Below are 23,923 nucleotides of genomic sequence, written 5' to 3' on the forward strand. Positions count from 1 at the left end.
TGCTTTATACCCACTGTAATTAACCTGGGAATCCCTTCTGTGTGTGTATCAGCCTTACTTCTGGGTTCCATCAGTATTGCCGCTCACGTGACTCATCACATGTCCATGTATTCCTACTGCACATGCTCCGATAGGTGTATGTGGTCACAATGTGTAGCGCTGGTCTATCTCTAATACCTCCCCTATATTTCTCATTAACAGTGCTTTGTATGGTATTTAGACCTGCCTAGTGGTTAGGCTTCGGTCTCTACCCTTGAGGCGGCCATTTTTGAAGTGATATTTACAATGCCACAGACTCGAATACAGTCTGCCTTTTGTTAATGTTTATTTTTTGTGTTTGGGAAATCTCTATTACCTCACAACTAACCACCTTTTATAAATGTGGTTACATAACAAGTAAATTTCTTTATCTCCATCATCTGCATAGCTAGAGTCGAATAAATATACTGAATAAAATGAAGTGTGGAATATTCTATTCCGATATATAATATTCTATATGCATATTCAATTGAGATTTATTGGTGGCTCACATATATACATATATATATATATATATATTACACATACATATCGCATGACATCTTCTGCATGTTGCATGCTAAGTTAACTGATTAACTAATGTGTCTTAGTCTTACACGTGGGGTATTCCCCCTAGGATATTTGGAGTATAAATTTAAACAAGTAGGATTGTATTATTGGGGGACAGGTCAATCCTTCATTGGATCTAACTTGTCATATAGAGAGTAGGGTTGTTGTTCATGAATCTATATGACATAATCACTAATTCAGGGATTAAGATTAAGTTCGATGCCTATCCAATGCCTAGAGTGGATTTCTGCACCAGAAGGGTTGTTCCAATACAAGATGTTGCCATTTGGCTTACATGGGGCACCTGCTACCTTTCAAAGGATGATGGATAAAATTCTAAGGCCCCATAGACAGTATGCTGCTAATTTAGCAGTCTCACTTACCCAGAGTACAAGCAGTGTTGGTCTACATCTATAAAGCTGGATTGACAGCCAAAAAGTGTTGTCTAGGGATGGAAGAAGTAAAGTGTATTGCATACACCATTGACAGGGGTTTGATGAAGCCCCAACTTAATAAAATCAAGGCACTACAATATTGGCCACAACCCCTAAATAAGAAGCAGGTGAGAACATTCTTAGGAATCACGGGGTAGGAGTTTATACCCAATTTTGCCACCATTGCAGTCCCACTGACAGACCTTACCAAAGGCAAAGAAACAGTTATGGTTAAATGGAGTCCTGAAGCAGAAAAGGCTTTTCAAGAGTTAAAAGTAGCATTGTGCACCCAACCAGTTCTGACGATACCTATATCTGACGAAATTCAGGTTGATTACTGGTCATGCCCCTTTAAAATGGTCAGAGAATAAAGAGAGCAATGGGAGAATAACTAGGTGGTTCTTGGTACTGCAAAATGTTACATTTTCAGTAGAGCACAGGCCAGGAAGCCAGCTGGCCAATGCAGATGCTTTGTCTCATGTGTTTTATATGGTGGCTGCAGTTGTTCCGTCCCACAGGTCAAAATAAAGGGGGGGGGGGATATGTGACAGAAGCACTGGTAAAGTGCTAAATCACATATATGTATCTAAGGTTTTTGACCTATGTATTTTAAACCCCCAGGAAATGTATGTGTCTGCTTGATTAGAGTTTGGGCTTTAAGTAAAAGCCGGATAATGGGTCCTGGGGGTGTGGATGTGAGAGTGAAGGGAGGGCTCCATTCACGAGGCTGGTTTATGTGTTGGGGCCTTCAGCCTGAGAGCAGGCTAATTAGTGACTGCAGCTGTGAGAGGCTGATAAAGGCTGTGTCAGGGTTTGGCTCAGTGTCTCATACCTGGGAGACAGGCAGCAGACACACTATGATGTAGCACTTGTAATACTGTGCATATGCCTATGTTGGTGGTTAAGGCAGTAGGCCCTATCACTTTGAGAGAGGGAATTTATTATCTAGTTAGTGCCCAGACAGACTAAGATTTATTTTTGTTTTACATTTTTATACTGCACAATAAAAACTAGCTGTGGCTAGCTTGCACGAAAATCCTGGACTGCTGTGTTGTTTCCTGGCAGGTGTGTTTTGAGGTGCACATCTACCCTAGGAGAGGGACCTCCTACCCCAATCCTATTACAGCACATACATACACACACATACTTTCTGTGATCATTTTATCCTTAATGATAATGGGTAATGAATATTTGTCAGTGTAACAGCAGTATATTAGTATATTTAGACATTGAAGATATAATGGCTTTAATTTTTATAAAAAATTTGCTATGAATAAAATTTGCACTACTATTGGGGTAAGAATTTGGTATTGGGATTGCGTAGAATAAAAGTATAGGGCAATATTATTGTTATTCATATGCTACTGAGGACAATGCCTAGAATTTATTTCATTGTCTATACAGGAAACTAATAACTGAGGTTAGGTTGTGGGTGAGATACTTAGACTTTGGGGGGGTTACAGTTAAGCTGTGGGGGATAGTTAGGCTGTGGGTGGAAGGCTTAGGCTGTGGGGGGGTTAGGGTAAATCTGTGGGGGGTTATGGTTAGGCTGCGGGTGGAAGGCTTAGGCTTTGGGGGGTTATGGTTAGGCTGTGGGGTGGTTAGGGTTAAGGCATAAGGTTTAGACTGTGCAGGGTTAGGGTTAATCTGTGGGGGTCAGTGTAAGTCTGGGAGTTATGGTTAAACTGTAGGGGATAAAGTTGGGCTGTCGGGGTAGGGTTAAGCTGTCAGGGGTAGTGTTAGGCTGTGGGGGTTAGGGTTTAGCTGTGGGGGATAGTTAGAGTTAGGCTGTGGGGGATAGGGTTAGGCACCTTATGGAGGATTAGCAGGATACTTACTGGAATGTTGAAGGATCACAGGTCTGAAGTTACATGACAGCTGGGACACGGAAGCTGCTGCAGTCATCAGGAGCAGGTAAGTAGCTGCTGGGCCACCAGGGAGAATATGGTGACATTCAACATGGTTCATATTGACATTCTCATTGCAGCATTATAAATGTTGCCAGATCACACCATTGATGGCTTGGTTCCAATGTTAAGTGGCTTACCCAAAAAGGCTGAGGTTCCAATGTTTCCTTATCATTGACAATTCAGTTCCAATGTTAGCTCACTGTGACTGACTCCCGCGGCCGACCTTCCCCCACTAACTTCAGAGAATCTTCAACCAGACATGCAGCTTGGGCAGCGGCCAGTTGTCTGACGTGATGGTAACACTCATTATGTCACAACAGAGCAGCTCTGCCTGGCAATGACAAAGTGCACTGCTGATTGGCTAATCTCAGAGTCCATCAGGACAGTCACATGGGTGTCACAGGAGGCAGAGCAGTGTGTGATCACTACTGATTGGCTAAGCTCAGAGTCCATCAGGGCAGTCACATGGGGGTCACAGGAGGCAGAGCAGAGTGTGATCACTGCTGAGCATGAAGCACAGTAAAAGCCAGCCTACCATTATTAGGAGGTGGTGGGTCAGCTCAGCCAGTCCTGCTGTAACCACGAGAAGTCTTGTGTAGAGACATCAGAACACACTGATATTTCATAACCAATGTTTAACGTTAAAATTTTTTGACCAAAGCTAAATACATCGGCTCTATCAATGGTTTCTTTATGTCCATTTCTTACTGTAATACAGACATCAGTAATATTATCTAAGTTGTCATCAGAGAAAATGTGGAGATGATTTACCAGAGATGGTTCCAGTGACAATTCCCAGCATCCTCCTCCAGTCCTCAGACCAAAGCTGGGGATGTGCAGAGGGGCAGGTACATTAGTCCATGTATAAGGGGGAACTGTCCTATTATATCTGTATGACTAACATAGAGCAGACACTTTACTGACATAGGGAGACGCTGTGACCCATCAGATAGGCTCATACACAGGTCCTTGTACCCATTACATGATCCCACATATGGGCTGTTATGGATCACGTGTGGTGAATTCTCCCATGTAATACAATTCTTCATTGCTGATCAATACCATATACTATACACTACACGGGAACCCTGGTATTGCTATACTATACACTACACGGGAACCCCGGTATTACTATACTATACACTACACGGGAACCCCGGTATTACTATACTATACACTACACGGGAACCCCGGTATTACTATAATATACACTACACGGGAACCCTAGAATTACTATATTGTACACTACACGGGAACCCCAGTATTACTATTCTATACACTACAGGGGAACCCCAGTATTACTATACACTACACACAGAAAAAAGAAAATTGCCCTCCAGCACACTGCAGATAATTCAAAAATACTTGAATCCTACATGATAATAGAAATTCAGAGGTATTGGTTTACATACATTTGCAAATATATGAATAAGCGCTGGGCCGTCGTCAAGGCTCCTCTATACCAGCGTCCCTAAAATTAAGGGGTTCACGTCCGAGAAGCAAGGCACCCCAAAAAATTCCAGCCAAGGACCACCCCCAGGGCATCACACGAAAAGGGGAAAAAAGGTGATAGTGAAGTGTTAAAGGATAGGTGTGTAAAGATAAATCAATAAGTGTTAATGAGATGTAAAAGAATTAAAATGACATAAATAATACACAAACGCATAGAAAAGTGAAAAAATATTCTATGTGAATTAAGTGGTGATGCCATGAGCAAGGTCCAGGCAGAAAAATCCCGGGGGCCCCACTCCCAAACGCTCACCCCCAAATAATTATTGCTACATAATAGTAGCACCCACTCTGGGTCATATAATAACAAATTGATGTACTGCATGATAACAGTACATGTATGAGCTGAGAGCTAACTTACCTTGGAGGTACCCCAAAAAACCTCCACATGGCACTATAAGGATCAGCACCTCCTCCTAATGCTGACTCCTTTCGTGCCTCCAAACTGCAAGCAAAAAATATGGTAGTTGCTCAATCAGCTTGTAAAGGGCGGGGTTTTACACTGAACACAGAAAAAAGAAAATTGCCCTCCAGCACACTGCAGATAATTAAAAAATACTTGAATCCTACATGATAATAGAAATTCAGAGGTATTGGTTTACATACATTTGCAAACATATGAATAATATAATTTTTTGGGGTGCCTTGCTTCTCGGACGTGAACCCCTTAATTTTAGGGACGCTGGTATAGAGGAGCCTTGACGACGGCCCAGCGCTTATTCATATATTTGCAAATGTACGTAAACCAATACCTCTGAATTTCTATTATCATGTAGGATTCAAGTATTTTTGAATTATCTGCAGTGTGCTGGAGGGCAATTTTCTTTTTTCTGTGTTCAGTGTAAAGCCCGCCCTTTACAAGCACCTGTAGTATATTAAGCTGATTGAGCAACTACCATATTTTTTGCTTGCAGTTTGGGGGTGAGCGTCACCACTTAATTCACATAGAATATTTTTTCACTTTTCTATGCGTTTGTGTATTATTTATGTCATTTTAATTCTTTTACATCTCATTAACACTTATTGATTTATCTTTACACACCTATCCTTTAACACTTCACTATCACCTTTTTTCCCCTTTTCATGTGATGCCCTGGGGGTGGTCCTTGGCTGGAATTTTTGGGGTGCCTTGCTTCTCGGACGTGAACCCCTTAATTTTAGGGACGTTACTATACACTACACCTGAACCCCGGTATTACTATACTATACACTACATGGGAACCCCAGTATTACTATAATATACTCTACACCTAAACCCCGGTATTACTATAGTATACATTACACGGGAACCCCGGGATTATTATACTATACACTACACGAGAACCCCGGTATTACTATACTCTACACGGGAACCCCGGTATTACTATACTATACACTACATGGGAACCCCGGTATTACTAAACTATATGCCACACGGGAACCCCGGTATTACTATACTATACACTACACGAGAACCCCGGTATTACTATACTCTACACGGGAACCCCGGTATTACTATACTATACACTACACGGGAACCCCAGTATTACTATACTATACACTACATGGGAACCCCGGTATTACTAAACTATACGCCACACAGGAACCCCGATATTACTATACTATACACTACACGGGAACCCTGGTATTACTATAATATACTCTACACCTAAACCCCGGTATTACTATAGTGTACATTACACGGGAACCCCGGGATTATTATACTATACACTACACGAGAACCCTGGTATTACTATACTATACTCTACACGGGAACCCCGGTATTACTATACTCTACACGGGAACCCCGGTATTACTATACACTACACAGGAACCCCGGTATTACTATACACTACACGGGGACCCCGGTATTACTATACTATACACTACATGAGAACCCCGGTATTACTAAACTATACTCTACACGGGAACCCCGGTATTACTATACTATACACTACACAGGAACCCCGGTATTACTATACTATACACTACATGGGAACCCCGGTATTACTAAACTATACGCCACACAGGAACCCCGATATTACTATACTATACACTACGCGGGAACCCTGGTATTACTATAATATACTCTACACCTAAACCCCGGTATTACTATAGTATACATTACACGGGAACCCCGGGATTATTATACTATACACTACACGAGAACCCCGGTATTACTATACTATACTCTACACGGGAACCCCGGTATTACTATACACTACACGGGAACCCCGGTATTACTATACACTACACGGGGACCCCGGTATTACTATACTATACACTACATGGGAACCCCGGTATTACTAAACTATACGCCACACGGGAACCCCGGTATTACTATACTATACACTACATGGGAACCCCGGTATTACTATACTATACACTACATGGGAACCCCGGTATTACTAAACTATACGCCACACAGGAACCCCAATATTACTATACTATACACTACACGGGAACCCTGGTATTACTATAATATACTCTACACCTAAACCCCGGTATTACTATAGTATACATTACACGGGAACCCCGGGATTATTATACTATACACTACACGAGAACCCCGGTATTACTATACTATACTCTACACGGGAACCCCGGTATTACTATACACTACACGGGAACCCCGGTATTACTATACACTACACGAGGACCCCGTTATTACTATACTATACACTACATGGGAACCCCGGTATTACTAAACTATACGCCACACGGGAACCCCGGTATTACTATACTATACACTACACGGGAACCCCGGTATTACTATACTATACACTACACGAGAACCCCGGTATTACTATACTCTACACGGGAACCCCGGTATTACTATACACTACACGGGAACCCCGGTATTACTATACACTACACGGGAACCCCGGTATTACTATACTATACACTACATGGGAACCCCGGTATTACTAAACTATAAGCCACACAGGAACCCCGATATTACTATACTATACACTACACGGGAACCCTGGTATTACTATACTATACACTACATGGGAACCCCGGTATTACTAAACTATACGCCACACAGGAACCCAGATATTACTATACTATACACTACACGAGAACCCCGGTATTACTATACTATACACTACACGGGAACCCCGGTATTACTATACTATACACTACACGGGAACCCCGGTATTACTATACACTACACGGGAACCCCGGTATTACTATACTATACACTACACGGGAACCCTGGTATTACTATACTATACACTACATGGGAACCCCGGTTACTATACACTACACGGGAACCCCAATATTACTATACTATACACGGGAACCCTGGTATTACTATACACTACATGGGAACCCTGGTATTAATATAATAAGTTGGGGATGGGATGTTGGCCGTCGGAATACCAACAGCAGCATACAGTCAGAATCCTGATGCCTGGAGGTAAGTACCCTAATCCCCCCTCAGCCCCCTCCTTGTACCTAACCTAATACTTACCATCAGGATGTCAGCGGTGATTCTGGTGCTGGGATTCTGATCGCCAGTATTTTACCGCAGAGCTGCCGACTACATCCCAATAAAAAAATGGTTACAGGTATATCCCTCATTCCCCCCACACATCGCCTTTTCCTTTATACACAAGTTATCACTAAACATAGCAGTGAGGCAGAATTTTCTACATCAGAGTCATTTTATTGCAAGGTTACAAGAATATAGTTTCCTTCTGTAGTAACACTTGGAATGTTATTTATTGAATATTTAATACTACAGATTACTATAATATTGTGTGAATGTTTTGCTGCTAGAATAGTGCAAGAAAAGCAGATTATAAAATGAGCAGCTGCTGTATCCTGCAAACCTGGGGGCAGACACACAAGCAGCAGATAAGGTGGGTGGAGCTGGAAATCTTTAACTACAAAGAGAATGGTAACAGCAGCACAAAGTAATTCAGCTCATATAACTCCATTACAACTATGATCAGACAAGACTGACATGGATACAGCTAGGTAACAGAACAGAGTAATGATGTGAGGCTCCCGGCATACTGGTGCAGTGACTCTGTGCTGTGCACCTGTATATAGATAACAGATCATACATCCAACGCTCAGAGATGTGCAGCATCCTGGCATTTCCATCAGGTGGGGTCTGTACGTATTAGGAGCCATCCATGAGGAATAGCTGTTCTGGCTTTCTCTCTTTGGTATAATATAGTCCTTACATTAAAGATGAGAGTAACATCCTGCACATAATAGTCCTGTAAAGCCCAGTTACTCATATAGAGCAATTCCTGTTATTATTCATGGCTTGTGTACAATACGTCATTTCTGTATTACTCATGTATTATAAGCTGCAGGATATGATACTCGCACAGTGCTGTCATTCCCTCCATGACACACATACAATAGAGATGACATATTATCTAATACATATGTACTAACAATATACTGATATATACCATGATAGGAGGTAATAACAGGACAGGCCAGTGTATCCATGCAGGTGCCCATCAGAGAGCAAATCCCCAACACCAGAGCGGTGTCACAGTGACAGGAGACAGGAGAGAGGGGCACACGTGTAAGACAAAACCTTTCTTGTTTGGGTATGAGAAATGGATACTAAGACAGTCACAGTATAAAGGTACTAAAAGCAAAGTTAGGATAAATCTAAAAAACAAAACAAAGATCTTACACCTAGGCCATCACAGAATATGTGCACCACCAAAAGGACAACTGGTCACTATTCCAGCTTTACTAACAATGTACAAAAAGTTGCAGGTCAAAAAGTGTGGAAAATACTAACAAGCGCGACACGCAGCTGTTACCCCACATGGACGTCAGACAGGTCCGTGCGGTGTTTGATTTTCTTACTTGTTACCAAACTCTTTGAACTATTTTTGTAGGTTAATAACAAAGCTTGTATTGTCCTTTCTATGCTCACTACCTCACTACCAAATAATCTCCATCTCCTGACCCTGCACATTACTGGTGGTGTCACCACTGTGGGAGGTGAGACAGGACATACTGGGGACAACCTGTACTGATCCTACTTATCCTGTAATGTCCCTGTATTATTCCCCAATTACTTCGTACCCTGCTCACATATGTATTCTGCTGGGGATATCGGGAGCCTGATGCACTTATTGTACATTACTGTTAGTGGTTTATACCAGGACCAGCAGCTTCCTGTGTCCCAACACTAATTACATTATATAATAATGTACAAATTACATAAGTGATAATCATTGTAATGTCCTTATCTTTTGGAATAATGTAAATAGTAGGTTACAGAGAATCTAATTAGAAGGAACCAGACATCAGACTGCTGTAAGGAGATTAGAGATCCATTTACCAGGAAACCCAACCAGAGAATACTGGATCCAGTGAGATAAAATCAGCGGTTACAGATGTCATTATATCGCCCATCTCACCCCATCACTTACAGCCCAGTCATCACATGATGTCATAGTTTCCCACTTCCCATATTACATCCCCAGCACATTGTCATGATGACAGATTAGTTATGTCCCTATATTACATCATGTGGTCTTGTTACTGTACAAATAGGCCAATAGCACAATAATATTCTAATACAGAGCTTCCCAAACTCTGCCATTACAATCCAAGTTTTAAGGATATCCATGTTTTAATACACATTGTTAATTCAAACTGACTAAGGCATTAAGTGACCTGTGCTCAAGCATGGATATCCTTAATACTTGGCCTGTAATAGTGGAGTTTGGGAAACTCTGATCTGATAGAATAAGGAAACTGACAGCCATTACATGAGGAATGTGTGGGAGCCCTATGTTGGTGACATCCGTGTGGATATATAATAAAATGTAATATATTAGTGTATAGGGGCTGATTCACCAGCGGACACAATGATGATAGTTACACAGATAGAGCGAATGTTTGCCATCACACCAGCATCTAAGTTACACTGCGCACGTACAGCGATCACATTGTGATTACGGAAGCACAGAGGAATACATCGCATAGTGAGTGGCAGGGTGACAGCATTTGGGGGGGAAGTAACAGGGGGGTGGACAGAAAACTGCAGGAGTGTCTGTCCGTGTGATTGCCATGTCATGGGCGTGGCTGTCCGTGTGATCGCCATGTCCTGCAGATGTGTCCGTGTGATCTCCATATCATGGGCGTGTGTCCGTGTGATCGCCATGTCATAGGCGTGTCTGTCCGTGTGATTGCCATGTCATGGGTGTGTATAAATTAGCCATAGCGATGGCAGCTGCAGCATGAGACCTCTCTGCGTGTCAGGAGAGCTGCAGTGTTTGCGGCTGGTCAGACCTGATGTAAATGCTGTGTGACTGCTTGATGTGCGGCGATGGTACCGATGATTACACAGGAGGGCGACATTGTACGGTAAGAAGACAGCAGTGGGCGTGGTTATGGAGGCTGTGCCCCGCCATTAGCACCTGCAATCTGTAAGAGACTGCAGCTGCATTTGCTTCCACTGCTGAATCAGGCCCATAGTGTGATAATGCAAATGTAATTTAACCTTCACTAAGCAGGGACAGCAATCTAGGCTAACATTGTATTTATGCTTGTTCTGATAATTCCCAATATTACAGTACTGCAAATACCGCTGCAATTTCTATATATTTCTAGATGCTCATACACATCGTTTTTCTCCTGTGTGACGTTTCTGATGACTAAAAAGAGCAGATTTATTTGTAAAACATTTCCCACACTCTGAGCATGGAAATGGTTTCTCACCTGTGTGACTTCTCTGATGTCTAACAAGATATGATTTCTCTGTAAAACATTTCCCACACTCTGAGCATGGAAATGGTTTCTCACCTGTGTGACTTCTCTGATGTCTAACAAGATATGATTTCTGTGTAAAACATTTCCCACACTCAGAACATGAAAATGGTTTCTCACCTGTGTGAATTCTCTGATGTATAACAAGATCTGATTTCTCTGTAAAACATTTCCCACACTCAGAGCATGGAAATGGTTTCTCACCTGTGTGAATTCTCTGATGTCTAACAAGATCTGATTTCTGTGTAAAACATGTCCCACACTCAGAGCATGGAAATGGTTTCTCACCTGTGTGAATTCTCTGATGTCTAACAAGATTTGATTTCCCTGTAAAACATTTCCTACACTCAGAACATGAAAATGGCCTCTCACCTGTGTGACATCTCTGATGTATAACAAGGTTTGATTTCTTTGTAAAACATTTCCCACACTCAGTGCATGGAAATGGTTTCTCACCTGTGTGACGTATCTGATGTACATCAAGTGTTCCCTGATGCAAAAAATATTTCCCACATTCAGAACATGTAAATGGTCTCTCACCTGTGTGAATCTTTGTATGTCTAGTAAGAGCTCCTTTCAGTGTAAAACATTTCCCACACTCAGAACATGAATATGGTCTCTCACCTGTGTGACTCTTTGTATGAATAGTAAGAGTTCCTTTCAGCGGAAAACATTTCCCACACTCAGAACACAGAAAAGGCCTCTCAGCTACGTGAACTCTCTTCTGATGTATAGAAAGACTGATCTGATTGGTAAAACCATTCCCACATTCAGAACATGACAATGGATTATCACCTGTGTGATCTGAGCTGTGTGTAACACTACTGGGATTATCAGGGGAACATTCTTCATGGTTAGAGAGATCAGATGATATATCTGTACTGTGAGATGCTGGATGCATACTGGGGATAATGGGGTTTTCTCCTGGAGAGTCCTTTGAGAAGTTATCATCTACGTCACCATCTGGAGATATGAGACGTCTCCCCGAGTTATTCCTGTTGCTGTGTCCATCTGTTGGGAACAATGAGTGTTATGGTAAGAACTTACCTTGATTAATGCTTGGTTTCGAAGTCCATAGGGTCTAGAGGGAGATCTTGGGGTATAGCTGGATCTGAATCCCGTGCACCACACAGTTAAAAGCTTTGCTCCCAGGATGCACTGGACCATCCTCCTCTATACCCCGCCCCCGAGGCACCTCAGTTGGTAAGTAGCCAAAGGCCAGAGGAGGAAAAAAGAGAGAAGACTGGAACACTCAAAAATCACACTCACAGAGGAGACGGAAAACAGGTGACCAACATAAGAACCCACATGAAGCCAGGTGTGTCGTGGCGGGTGCCCTGTGGACCCTATGGACTTCGAAGAAAGAGTTAACCAAGGTATGTTCTTACCATAACTCATTTTCTTCTTCAGAATCCATAAGCTCCACAGGGAGACTGCCCACGAGGGGGGCTCACAGACCGAGTAGAATGAGCTTTAACAGAAGCCGGAACAGGCAGGCCTGCCTGTGTGTAAGCCTCTGGAGACAGTTATACGAAGCCATCTAGCCAATGTTTGTTTGTCGGCTGGCCATCCCTTTTTGTGAAATCCAAAGAGCATAAATAATGATTCCAATTTCCAAAGGGAACTGGTCCGGTCCACATAAATTTTGAGAGCACGGACCACAGCCAAGGAGGTCTCGCCCGCTGAGAGGTCAGGTGACAGAATGGCCGGTCCTATAATTTCCTGATTAATGTGGAAATTAGAAACCACTTTAGGAAGAAACTCAGGGCGAGTGCGAAGCACAGCCTTATCCTTGTGAAATATCAGAAAGGGAGAACAATAGGAGAGAACCCACAATTCCGACACCCTCCTGGCAGATGCATTTGCCAGAAGAAAAAGAGTATTAGCTGTTAACCACTCAATTTCCACCGAATCTAGTGGTTCAAATGGAGGGCCTGAAGAACTACAACCAAATCCCTAGGAGCCACCGGAGGGACAAAGGGAGGTTGAATCTGGAGAACACCCTGGAAAAAGGTGTGGATATCCAGGAGCGGAACCACACAGATAGTGCAGAGACATGCACTTTCAACGAGGCCAGTGAGGAGGTCCAAACCAGATTAAAGGAATGCTAATATTCTGGAAATACGAAACACTTGAGGGTCGAATGCCTTGTGCGACACCACTAAGAATATGTATGCCACACTCTGGTAGATCCTGGCTTAAGTGCTCGAAGCATCATGCCGATGACCAAGCTAAAGAATCCCTCGGAGCTTAAGATGGATGTCTCAAGAGCCACACCGCCAAAGACAGATAATCCAGGTCTGGGTAAAGACAAAGACCACGAGACAACAGGTCCTGATGTTGAGGCAGCAGGAACGGAGTGTCGATGGAGAGACTCCGAAGATCTGATTACCAATTACGTCTGGGCAAAGCTGGAGCCACTAGCAGGACCATGCCTCCGTCTTGCTTGAAATTCCAAAGAACCCGAGGAACCAGGGATACTGGAGGAAACAGGTACGCAAACTGGAAGGTCCACTTCACTGACAGAGCATCCATTTGCTTCGGCATCTCTTGTCTTGGACCCGTACACTGGCAACTTGTGATTGTGATGGGAGGCCATGAGGTCCACCTCTGGGAGGTCCCATTTGTCCACTAAGAGCTGAAACACCTCTTTGTGAAGAGATCATTCCCCTGGATGCACGCTGTGATGGCTGAGGTAGTCCGCTTCCCAAATGAGGACTCCCGGAATGAACACTGCCGAGATGGCCAGGAAGTGACTCTCTGCCCAAGTCAGGATGCATGACACTTCTGTCATTGCTGCCCAACTTCGAGTGCCTCCTTGATGGTTGAAATAAGCCACCGTGGTGGCATTGTCGGACTGAACCTGCACGGCTTTTCCGTGAAATATGTGTCTTGTCATCCTGAGGGCCCTGTACACAGCCCAAAGTTCCAATATGTTGATTGGAAGGAAAGCTTCGTCCACTGTCCAACGGCCCTGAAACAAATGCGGGCCATTCACCGTGCCCCATCCCCGGAGACTGGCGTCCATTGTGAGAAGTACCCAGTCCGGGATCCAAAAGGGGCAACCCTTGGTGAGAGAATTTGTCTGTAGCAGCCAAGGCAGAGACAGGCGCACCAGCGTCTGAGTCCTGATTTGGTGGGGTAATCTGTTCCACTTGGATAGTATCAGTCGCTGCAGGGGCCTTGAATGAAACTGGGTATATTCCACCACGTGGAATGTGGACATCATGGATCCTAGAACCTGCATTGCCGAGTGTACCGACACCCGGCGACAGAGCAGGCAATTGCGCACCCACAGTTGCAGAGAGATCTTTTCCGGAGATAGAAAAATCCTCTCTGATGAGGATCCAGAAAGGCTCCCAAATTAACCATTCTCTGAGGGAATGAGGACTTTTTCCAACTGATCAGCCACCCGTGCGCTTGTAGACAAGCGATCATCAGGTGCAACTATTGCTGAAGTACCTCTGGAGAGCACGCCAACTACAGGTGGTCGTCTAGGTACGGCAGGAGTTGTATACCCTGACTCCGTAGGTGGGCTGCCATGACCGCCATAATTTTGGTAAATACCCTTGGAGCCGTGGAAAGGCCAAAGGGCAGCGTCCGAAACAGGAAGTGTTGTTGCAGTATAGTAAACCACAGATAATGCTGGTGGGAAGGCATTATGGGGACATGTAGGTATGCATCCTGAATGTCCAGTGATACCATGTAATCCCCAGGTTCCATAGCCAGTATGATGGATCGTAAAGTTTACATCCTGAACCTGGGCACCCGGAGGAACTTGTTCAGAGATTTGAGGTTGAGAATAGGCCGGCCCATTCGGCTTTTGAACCAGAAACAGAGTACAGTAGTAACCAGTCCCGCGCTGAGATAGTGGAACTGTAACAATAACCCCTGCTTTCAGCAAGGACTTTATGGCTTCCTGAATCTGTAAGGCCTTGGTCTTGTCTATAGGAGGGCTCCTGCAGAAAAACTGGTGGGGAGGTCTTTGATGAAAATGAGAGACCACTTCTTTTATCCATGCATCCTTGGTTGGGTGACACCAGTACTGGGCAAACTGAAGAAGTCGGCCTCCCACCCTGGGATCCCCCAGAGGGAGGCCCGTTCCATCAGGCTGAGGGTTTATCCTCTGTAGGTAGTAGGGCTTCTGGCACCCCAGGCCTGTTTCTAAAGCTGCGTACACACACAATGATTTTTTGAACGATTATCGTTAAACGATATCGTTTGAAAAAATCGTTCACTTTCTGAGTCAAACGATGAACGATTATCGTTCATGTGCGTTCACGTTTGTAGTTCAGGCAGACTTGTCAACTCAACGATTTTCATTAAGGGAAAAAAACGTTCATTACACTTTAAAAAATCTGACAGATAATCTGACAGAAAATCATTCATAAAATCGTTGGTAACAAAATCATTGTGTGTGTATGTAGCTTAAGGCTTAGAGGTCGACTTGGCCGCTGATTGTCTAGGGAAAGACTGTCCTTTGGGCTTTCCTTGAGAACGAAAGGACCGAAAGGAAGAGGTTCTAGCCTTTGAAGGAGCAAATAGCAAAATGCCTTTGATGCAAATGGCAGAAAAGCTGAGTTAGATTTTGCCAGAGTGTCCACAATTTTGTCCAGGTCTGGGCCAAACAATATCTCCCCATTGAAGGGCAAGGCTTCCAGGCCCTCTTTGGAATCAGCATCCGCCGTCCAGGAGTGTAACCACAAAGAGCAGCGAGCAGAAACGGCTGCGGCCGAGACTCTGGAGGTCAGTAAGCTGGTATCCAAAGCAGCCTTACCAATATAGTCGGCTGCATCCATCATGTGGCCCACTAGAGACCTTTGAGTCTCAGAGGCCTCCTTGGCGAAGGTGTCCTCCAGAACATTTGCCCAGTTCTCAATGGCCTTAGCCACCCAAGAGATAGCCATGGACGGAAGGGCCACAGCTCCAGAGAGAGAGTAAATAGATTTCAGGCATGGCTCCACCTTCCTGTCTGTAGAATCCTTCAGAGAAGAAATGGAAGGCACAGGCAGAGTAGTTCCCTTAATCAGGTGAGTAACATGAGAATCCACCGCAGGTGGCGATTCCCACTTCTTGCAATGACCGTCAGAGAACAGATAACATGAGGCCAAATACTTTTGCGGTTGATACCTCTTACCAGGCGATTGCCAGGCCATGTGGTTTGCCAGCTGGTCATAAAGAGGGAAAACTGCTGAAGTCACCGTAGCCTGTTTAAACTCAGGGTATTTGGATTTAGGGGCAGGAACGTCATCCTCTATATCTAGTATGGATCGGACCACCCTTACCAATGCTGGAACATTAATAGCGGATTTGGGCTCCACCTACAATGCAGGGGAATCCGAATCAGACACCCCAGCCATTTCCCCATCATCTGATGACAAGTCCGAGAGTTGCGTAGACTGGGATGACAATACAGGACGCCTTTAGATGCCTTCTGAGGTCTTTCATTCCGCAACATGGTCTGACAGGCCATAGACGAAACTGCCAAACTCTGAACTGAACTAGAGAAAACATCCACCCAGGGTGGTTGCACAGCTTGCGCAAGACCCTGGAAGGAAATGACATTGTTGTGGTACCAGAGGGGATTGCATATAGAGTGGTTACCCCCGAAAGGGAACAACAGTTTGAGGCCCAGGAGTAGACTGCAATATTTGCGGGATACCCAAAGAGAGAAGGATGGCTGTTTGGTGTATTCCAATGAGGATACAATTCTGTGAATTAGCAGCTCCACCATTTTGTGGGTGACAGCAATCTCATTCTGTGAGAGTGCTGAATCTGCAGTTAACCACATTGTGTCATGGCATTCCATATCTGTATTATGCAAGGAACATGTAAAGTAAGGCGTCAGCCTTAATGATCGTAATTTCATTGCTTTTTAGAGTTTGAGTGGCAGAAATTCAGTAGGTTTTGTGAAATTTGAGATCATGTCTAAGAAGCCCTAATGGGACATGTGAAACCTTAAGGTTTTTTGGCTATGGAATTTCATTGCTTTTTTAAAATGTATTAACAATCAGGGTTTTTAGGAGCAAACCGGGTCACCTGTAGGGAAGAAGGGCAACAAAATGATACACTAGCGCAGGTGGAAGAGGGGCCGGAACACAGGAGACGAGAGTCGGCTGCAGGGGTGGACTGTATGTGTGCGGGGTAGCAACAGCAGCATGGGTGCGGAGGGGCAGCAGCGGGCGACAGAGTGCTCACCGGTACTGGGCATGCGCCTGAGAAAATAAAATCAATAAGTCACAAATGCACGGGCGCATCTGTGAGATCCATCTATGGGCCATTCAATTTGGAACGAAAAGTCCGTTATCAGCGATAATTCATCGCCGATGTCATTTTCACTTATCCCCATATTCAATTTTAAAGACTTTTCGCACGTGCGAAAAGTCTTTGTAAAAAAACGGGGATAAGTTTTCACCACTGCATAGGTGGCGAAAAAAATTGCAGAATTGGGGTGTAGAATTAAAAAAAGTACCCTGCAGCCTTTGGAATCTCCCCTTAAAGTAATCTGTGTAAAAATTTTTTTAAAAAAACAAGCATAGGACAGCCCAAAAAAAGGGGTTAAAAACTAGCGAAATTGACTCAGGGGGGTCCCCAAGTATGCTGCAGGTGTTTTCTAGAATGCGGGTGGTTGCGGCAGGTGGATTTTTGAATAATTTTTAAAAATCATTTTAGGGACTTAAAAATATGCTTGCACCCATTTTCATGTACCCCAAATTTGATGGGAGTAGTTATTTTTACAAAAAAAGAAAACTAAATGCTATTCTTCACCACTTCTTCAAAGACGCATTAATGCACCTGCCGCAGCTGGTTAAAACCCCCCATTACCTTCAGAATGCCAAATCGGGGGTACCCATAGTGATCCCCCATGTCAGACCATCTTTGGTTGTTGACAGGAAGATTTCCCCAAAAGTGACAGGATTTTTTGATACTTACCTTTTTTTATCCCGTTTTCGCCGATTCCTAACTGAATACGGGGATAAGTGGGCACGCGCCCGATACTTTATCCCATTGAAAAACGGCGATGATGGTGAAAAGTCTGACCACGGACTTTCTGCCTCTGAATATGGCCCTATGCATTTATGTTAAAAATTGAATGTGTAGTGTCCTTAGAGGACACTACTAATGTTCGTGTTGTTGTGTTTTTTATTTGCCAAGACCCTGGATTGCCTACTTTGGAACGAAGAAGACAGATCCACGTATAGGAGGAGGAGAGTATGGATTTTTTATTACAGGTACTCCATAGGATTATCTACTGGGGACATATTGGCTACAGGGATACATAGGTGAGTATGTGAGATAGTGAGTACGTGTGTGTGCATGTTAGTTGTAATAAAATTTTACTTTTCTACGGTGTGTGTGTTCTGTGGTCTTTTAATATTGATTTTGCTATGGTTCTCCAAGTACCAGCATGCAGGGGAGGCTTGCTGGGAACTGTAGTTCTGCAGCGAAAGATAATATTTTAACTTTAATTGCACCACACTTTACATAATCAACCCGGCACCCACCGGCCAGGGGTGCCGTGGATAGTCCCGGGCTATCAGCCTGGGATGCCCTGGAGAGGGGGACCCCTTTATTAGGGGGGTCCCCAGCTCTCCAGGGATCCCCGGCCTGGGCTGATGCTTTGACTGGGGGGGGGCTCGGTGAAAGGGCTTCCCTGGCTGTGGCATCACCCCCCCCCCCACTAGAAACGGTCCGGTGCTGTTTCTGGTAAATCCAGGGGGACCCTACACTTTTTTGCCCTGTATTTCCAGAACCAGGGACGGCTCAGAGCCCAGTGCTGGTTGTGCTGAATACGGGGGACCCCTAGGTCATTTGTCCCCAGTATTTTGGCAACCAGGACTGGTTATGAAAAGCCTGATATGGGTGAGCCCCACGTTTTTTGTCCCCTGTATTTAGCAAAACCTAGCCCGGAGCTGGTTGTTGTTTTTGGGTGGAAGGCCACGCCATTTTTTTATTTTTAAACAAGTTTTTTTTTTAAATTAAACACAGATGCACAGACGAATCTTAAGGGGCGTACACACTGGGCGATATTACTGAGCGATTGCACGATTACAACATCGTAATTGTGCAATCGCTCAGTAATCGTGCACTAAAATGTAGGAAATGACCAGCGATGCACGCGCCCGCTGATCGTTTCCGACATTGCAGGCCAATCTGCCGATAACGACAGATTGGCCATGTTCAGGAATGATGGAGTGTGCCTGCACTGAACGACTGATCGTTACATGATTACAATGTCGTACTCGTACTGTCGTTCCTGATCGCACAGTGTGTACGCACCTTTACTGATCCCGTATTTTGTTTCTGTGTTTGTTTATTTAAACACAGATGCAGGTATTGCAGATCTTTCAGATCCGAGCATCTGTGTGCTGCTACCTCCCCCGGGGCCTAACGCCTACACCACTGCCACTAATGCCCGCTACCGTCCCCAGGTCCCGCCAGGAGCTAACGCCCACAACCTCCCAGGTCCCGGCCGCAGCTAACACCAGTCTAATTCCCCTGAGCTCATCGCCGCTACCGCCCGCAGATGACAGCCATCTTGGTGCACCCGAGTGAAGCCACAGTGAGTACACCTGCTGGAGGCTCCTACTGAGGCTGCGCAACAAATTGAAACTTTCTATCTGTATAATGGCGGGTTCCTGAGGTAATAGTTTTAAAACTGTAACTTTCTCAATTACCTGAACCCCAAAAGGCCGACTGTGCCCTTATAATATATATATACGGGAAATCAGGAAGCGCAAAACTGAGTACCCACAAGGGATGCAAAACACTGGTCCAACAATACGGCACCGTGCAGCACACATGTGACAGACTCACAAATAATTGATATATAGAGATATATAATCCATAAAACCTCCCCTCACACACCGGTCAGGGCTGTAGGAAAAGGAAAGGGATAGATACAGACTGACAGAATTGAGAAAAAAAAAAAGCCAGCACTGGCATAAGTGACATACAATGCAGATAGAAAATACCTACTGCAACTTGGCACTACAATCAGCTGCCCAGATTCAGTGTCTGCTGTATACACTGACCCCAGGGGAAAGGTATACAGGGGGACTGGTCCGCACGCTTCTCCAGACAGATCTGTACTGGCGTCGGCGGGGTGAAGGAGCGGAAGCGCAGATGGCCTATGGACAGTCCGACGCTGCCGCTCTGAAGAATGAAAAGAAAAAAAACTATAAACTCATAAAAATAAAATAGCTTTGTGGCTGCTAATCAGCCCCCCTGCGCAAACAGTGACCCGACTATGGCCGGGCACAACTAGAACTGAGGCGCCTCTGGCTCGGTCGCGGGGTATAGAGGTCGATGGTTCAGTGCATCCTGGGAGAAAAGCTTTTAACTGTATGGTGCCCGGGATCCAGATCCAGGTATACCCCCAAGGTCTCCCTGTGGAGCCTATGGACCCTGAAGAAGAAAGAATAATTATATGGGAATTAGTGCTCCTGCATAACTATACTATACTGTGAAACTATTATAAGTTGTGCCCGGCTGTACCCCAACATCTCCATACTGTGTAACTATAATAAGACGTGCCCGGCTGTACCCCAACATCTCCATACTGTGTAACTATAATAAGACGTGCCCGGCTGTACCCCAACATCTCCATACTGTGTAACTATAATAAGACGTGCCCGGCTGTACCCCAACATCTCCATACTGTGTAACTATAATAAGACGTGCCCGGCTGTACCCCAACATCTCCATACTGTGTAACTATAATAAGACGTGCCCGGCTGTACCCCAACATCTCCATACTGTGTAACTATAATAAGACGTGCCCGGCTGTACCCCAACATCTCCATACTGTGTAACTATAATAAGACGTGCCCGGCTGTACCCCAACATCTCCATACTGTGTAACTATAAGACGTGCCCGGCTGTACCCCAACATCTCCATACTATGTAACTATAAGATGTACCCAGCTGTACCCCAACATCTCATACTGTGTAACTATAATAAGACGTGACCGGCTGTACCCCAACATCTCCATACTGTGTAACTATAATAAGACGTGCCCGGCTGTACCCCAACATCTCCATACTGTGTAACTATAAGACGTGCCCGGCTGTACCCCAACATCTCATACTGTGTAACTATAATAAGATGTGCCCGGCTGAACCCCAACATCTCCATACTGTGTAACTGTAATAAGACGTGCCCGGCTGTACCCCAACATCTCCATACTGTGTAACTGTAAAGACGTGCCCGGCTGTACCCCAACATCTCCATACTGTGTAACTGTAATAAGACGTGCCCAGCTGTACCCCAACATCTCATACAGTGTAACTGTAATAAGATGTGCCCGGCTGTACCCCAGCATCACCATATTGTGTAACTATAATAAGATGTGCCCGGCTGTACCCCAACATCTCCAAACTGTGTAACTATAATAAGACGTGCCCGGCTGTACCCCAACAACTCCATACTGAGTAACTATAATAAGACGTGCCCGGCTGTACCCCAACATCTCCATACTGTGTAACTATAATAAGACATGCCCGGCTGTACCCCAACATCTCCATACTGTGTAACTGTAATAAGACGTGCCCAGCTGTACCCCCAACATCTCCATACTGTGTAACTGTAAAGACGTGCCCGGCTGTACCCCAACATCTCCATACTGTGTAACTGTAAAAAGACGTGCCCGGCTGTACCCCAACATCTCCATATTGTGTAACTATAATAAGACGTGCCCGGCTGTACCCCAACATCTCCAAACTGTGTAACTATAATAAGACGTGCCCGGCTGTACCCTAACATCTCCATACTGTGTAACTATAATAAGACGTGCCCGGCTGTACCCCAACATCTCCATACTGTGTAACTATAATAAGACGTGCCCGGTTGTACCCCAACATCTCCATACTGTGTAACTATAATAAGACGTGACCGGCTGTACCCCAACATCTCCATACTGTGTAACTATAATAAGACGTGCCCGGCTGTACCCCAACATCTCATACTGTGTAACTATAATAAGACGTGCCCGGCTGTACCCCAACATCCCCATACTGTGTAACTGTAAAGACGTGCCTGGCTGTACCCCAACATCTCCATACTGTGTAACTATAATAAGATGTGCCTGGCTGTACCCCAACATCTCCATACTGTGTAACTATAAGACGTGCCCGGCTGTACCCCAACATCTCATACTGTGTAACTATAATAAGACGTGCCCGGCTGTACCCCAACATCTCCATACTGTGTAACTATAGTAAGACGTGCCCGGATGTACCCCAACATCTCCATACTGTGTAACTATAATAAGACATGCCCGGCTTTACCCCAACATCTCCATACTGTGTAACTATAAGATGTGCCCGGCTGTACCCCAACATCTCATACTGTGTAACTATAATAAGATGTGCCCGGCTGTACCCCAACATCTCCATACTGTGTAACTATAATAAGACGTGCCCGGCTGTACCCCAATATCTCATACTGCGTAACTATAAGACGTGCCCGGCTTTACCCCAACATCTCCATACTGTGTAACTATAATAAGACGTGCCCGGATGTACCCCAACATCCCCATACTGTGTAACTATAATAAGACGTGCCCGGCTGTACCCCTACATCTCCATAATGTGTAACTATAAGACGTGCCCGGCTGTACCCCAACATCTCATACTGTGTAACTATAAGACGTGCCCGGCTTTACCCCAACATCTCCATACTGTGTAACTATAATAAGACGTGCCCGGATGTACCCCAACATCCCCATACTGTGTAACTATAATAAGACGTGCCCGGCTGTACCCCAACATCTCATACTGTGTAACTATAATAAGACGTGCCCGGCTGTACCCCAACATCTCCATACTGTGTAACTATAATAAGACGTGCCCGGCTGTACCCCAACATCTCCATACTGTGTAACTATAATAAGACGTGCCCGGCTGTACCCCAACATCTCCATACTGTGTAACTATAATAAGACGTGCCCGGCTGTACCCTTACATCTCCATACTGTGTAACTATAATAAGACGTGCCCGGCTGTACCCCAACATCCCCATACTGTGTAACTATAATAAGACGTGCCCGGCTGTACCCCAACATCTCCTACAGTCAGTGGTCGCGATTGTGGGAGCTCCCGGAGCAATTAAATTCAGCGCAGTGTTAAGTCAGAGAATGCCAGCTCTCACGACGTAACCTGGGTATTTAGTCATGAGAACCGGCATTCTCCAACTAAAGTGCTGGCTGTGAGGCTGTTAGTGCCGGGCTAAGCCGTCAAACAGCCGCGCGGTCGGAACTTTCATCAGAGTTCCTCTTCCACCCTCAGAAACATCGCGCTATACTGAATGGCGGCCAATGACTTCATCATGTATTTGGCGATGTTTCTCATGAGGAGGATTAGGGTGCAGCAGTAACACTGGCCGGGGAGTAATCACTAAAAATTACAAAGGGGGAGATGTACCAAACCTTTCAGAAGGTTTGTGGAGAAGTTGCCCTTAGCAACCAATCAGCTTCTGTCATTTCACTGACTGTACTTGATAATGATAGCTAGAAGCTGATTGGCTGCTGTGGGCAATTTCTCCTCTGTATCTCTCTCTAAGGCTTCATACATTTCCCCCAGATTCTCTCTCTTATGATATGTTATGTACTATGGGTGCAACATCAGGGCTTAAACCTGGGATTTCCTGCACTGAATTCAGACACCTTATCTATAATCTACACCAGTGGTCGAAGTGTGCCGGTATGCGGCGGTATGACATACCGGCACTTCGATTTGCAC

The 23,923-nt window shown here is 44.8% G+C and overlaps 1 protein-coding gene across 1 annotated transcript in view; it reads right to left on the minus strand.

The window, feature by feature from the left end:
- Positions 1–8,072: 8,072 nt before the first annotated feature.
- The window catches only part of LOC148443296 (uncharacterized), a 33,426-nt gene continuing 17,575 nt past the window's right edge, over positions 8,073–23,923 (minus strand). The window contains exon 6 of the mRNA XM_088463019.1: positions 8,073–12,193. Within this exon, the coding sequence (XP_088319145.1) occupies positions 11,031–12,193 (1,163 nt within the window). The 3' untranslated portion in view covers positions 8,073–11,030. The remainder of the gene's footprint in view (positions 12,194–23,923) is intronic.

This window comes from Taudactylus pleione, unplaced genomic scaffold (genome assembly GCF_031769625.1).
Source record: "Taudactylus pleione unplaced genomic scaffold, aTauple2 ptg001312l, whole genome shotgun sequence".
Taxonomy (NCBI): domain Eukaryota; kingdom Metazoa; phylum Chordata; class Amphibia; order Anura; family Myobatrachidae; genus Taudactylus; species Taudactylus pleione.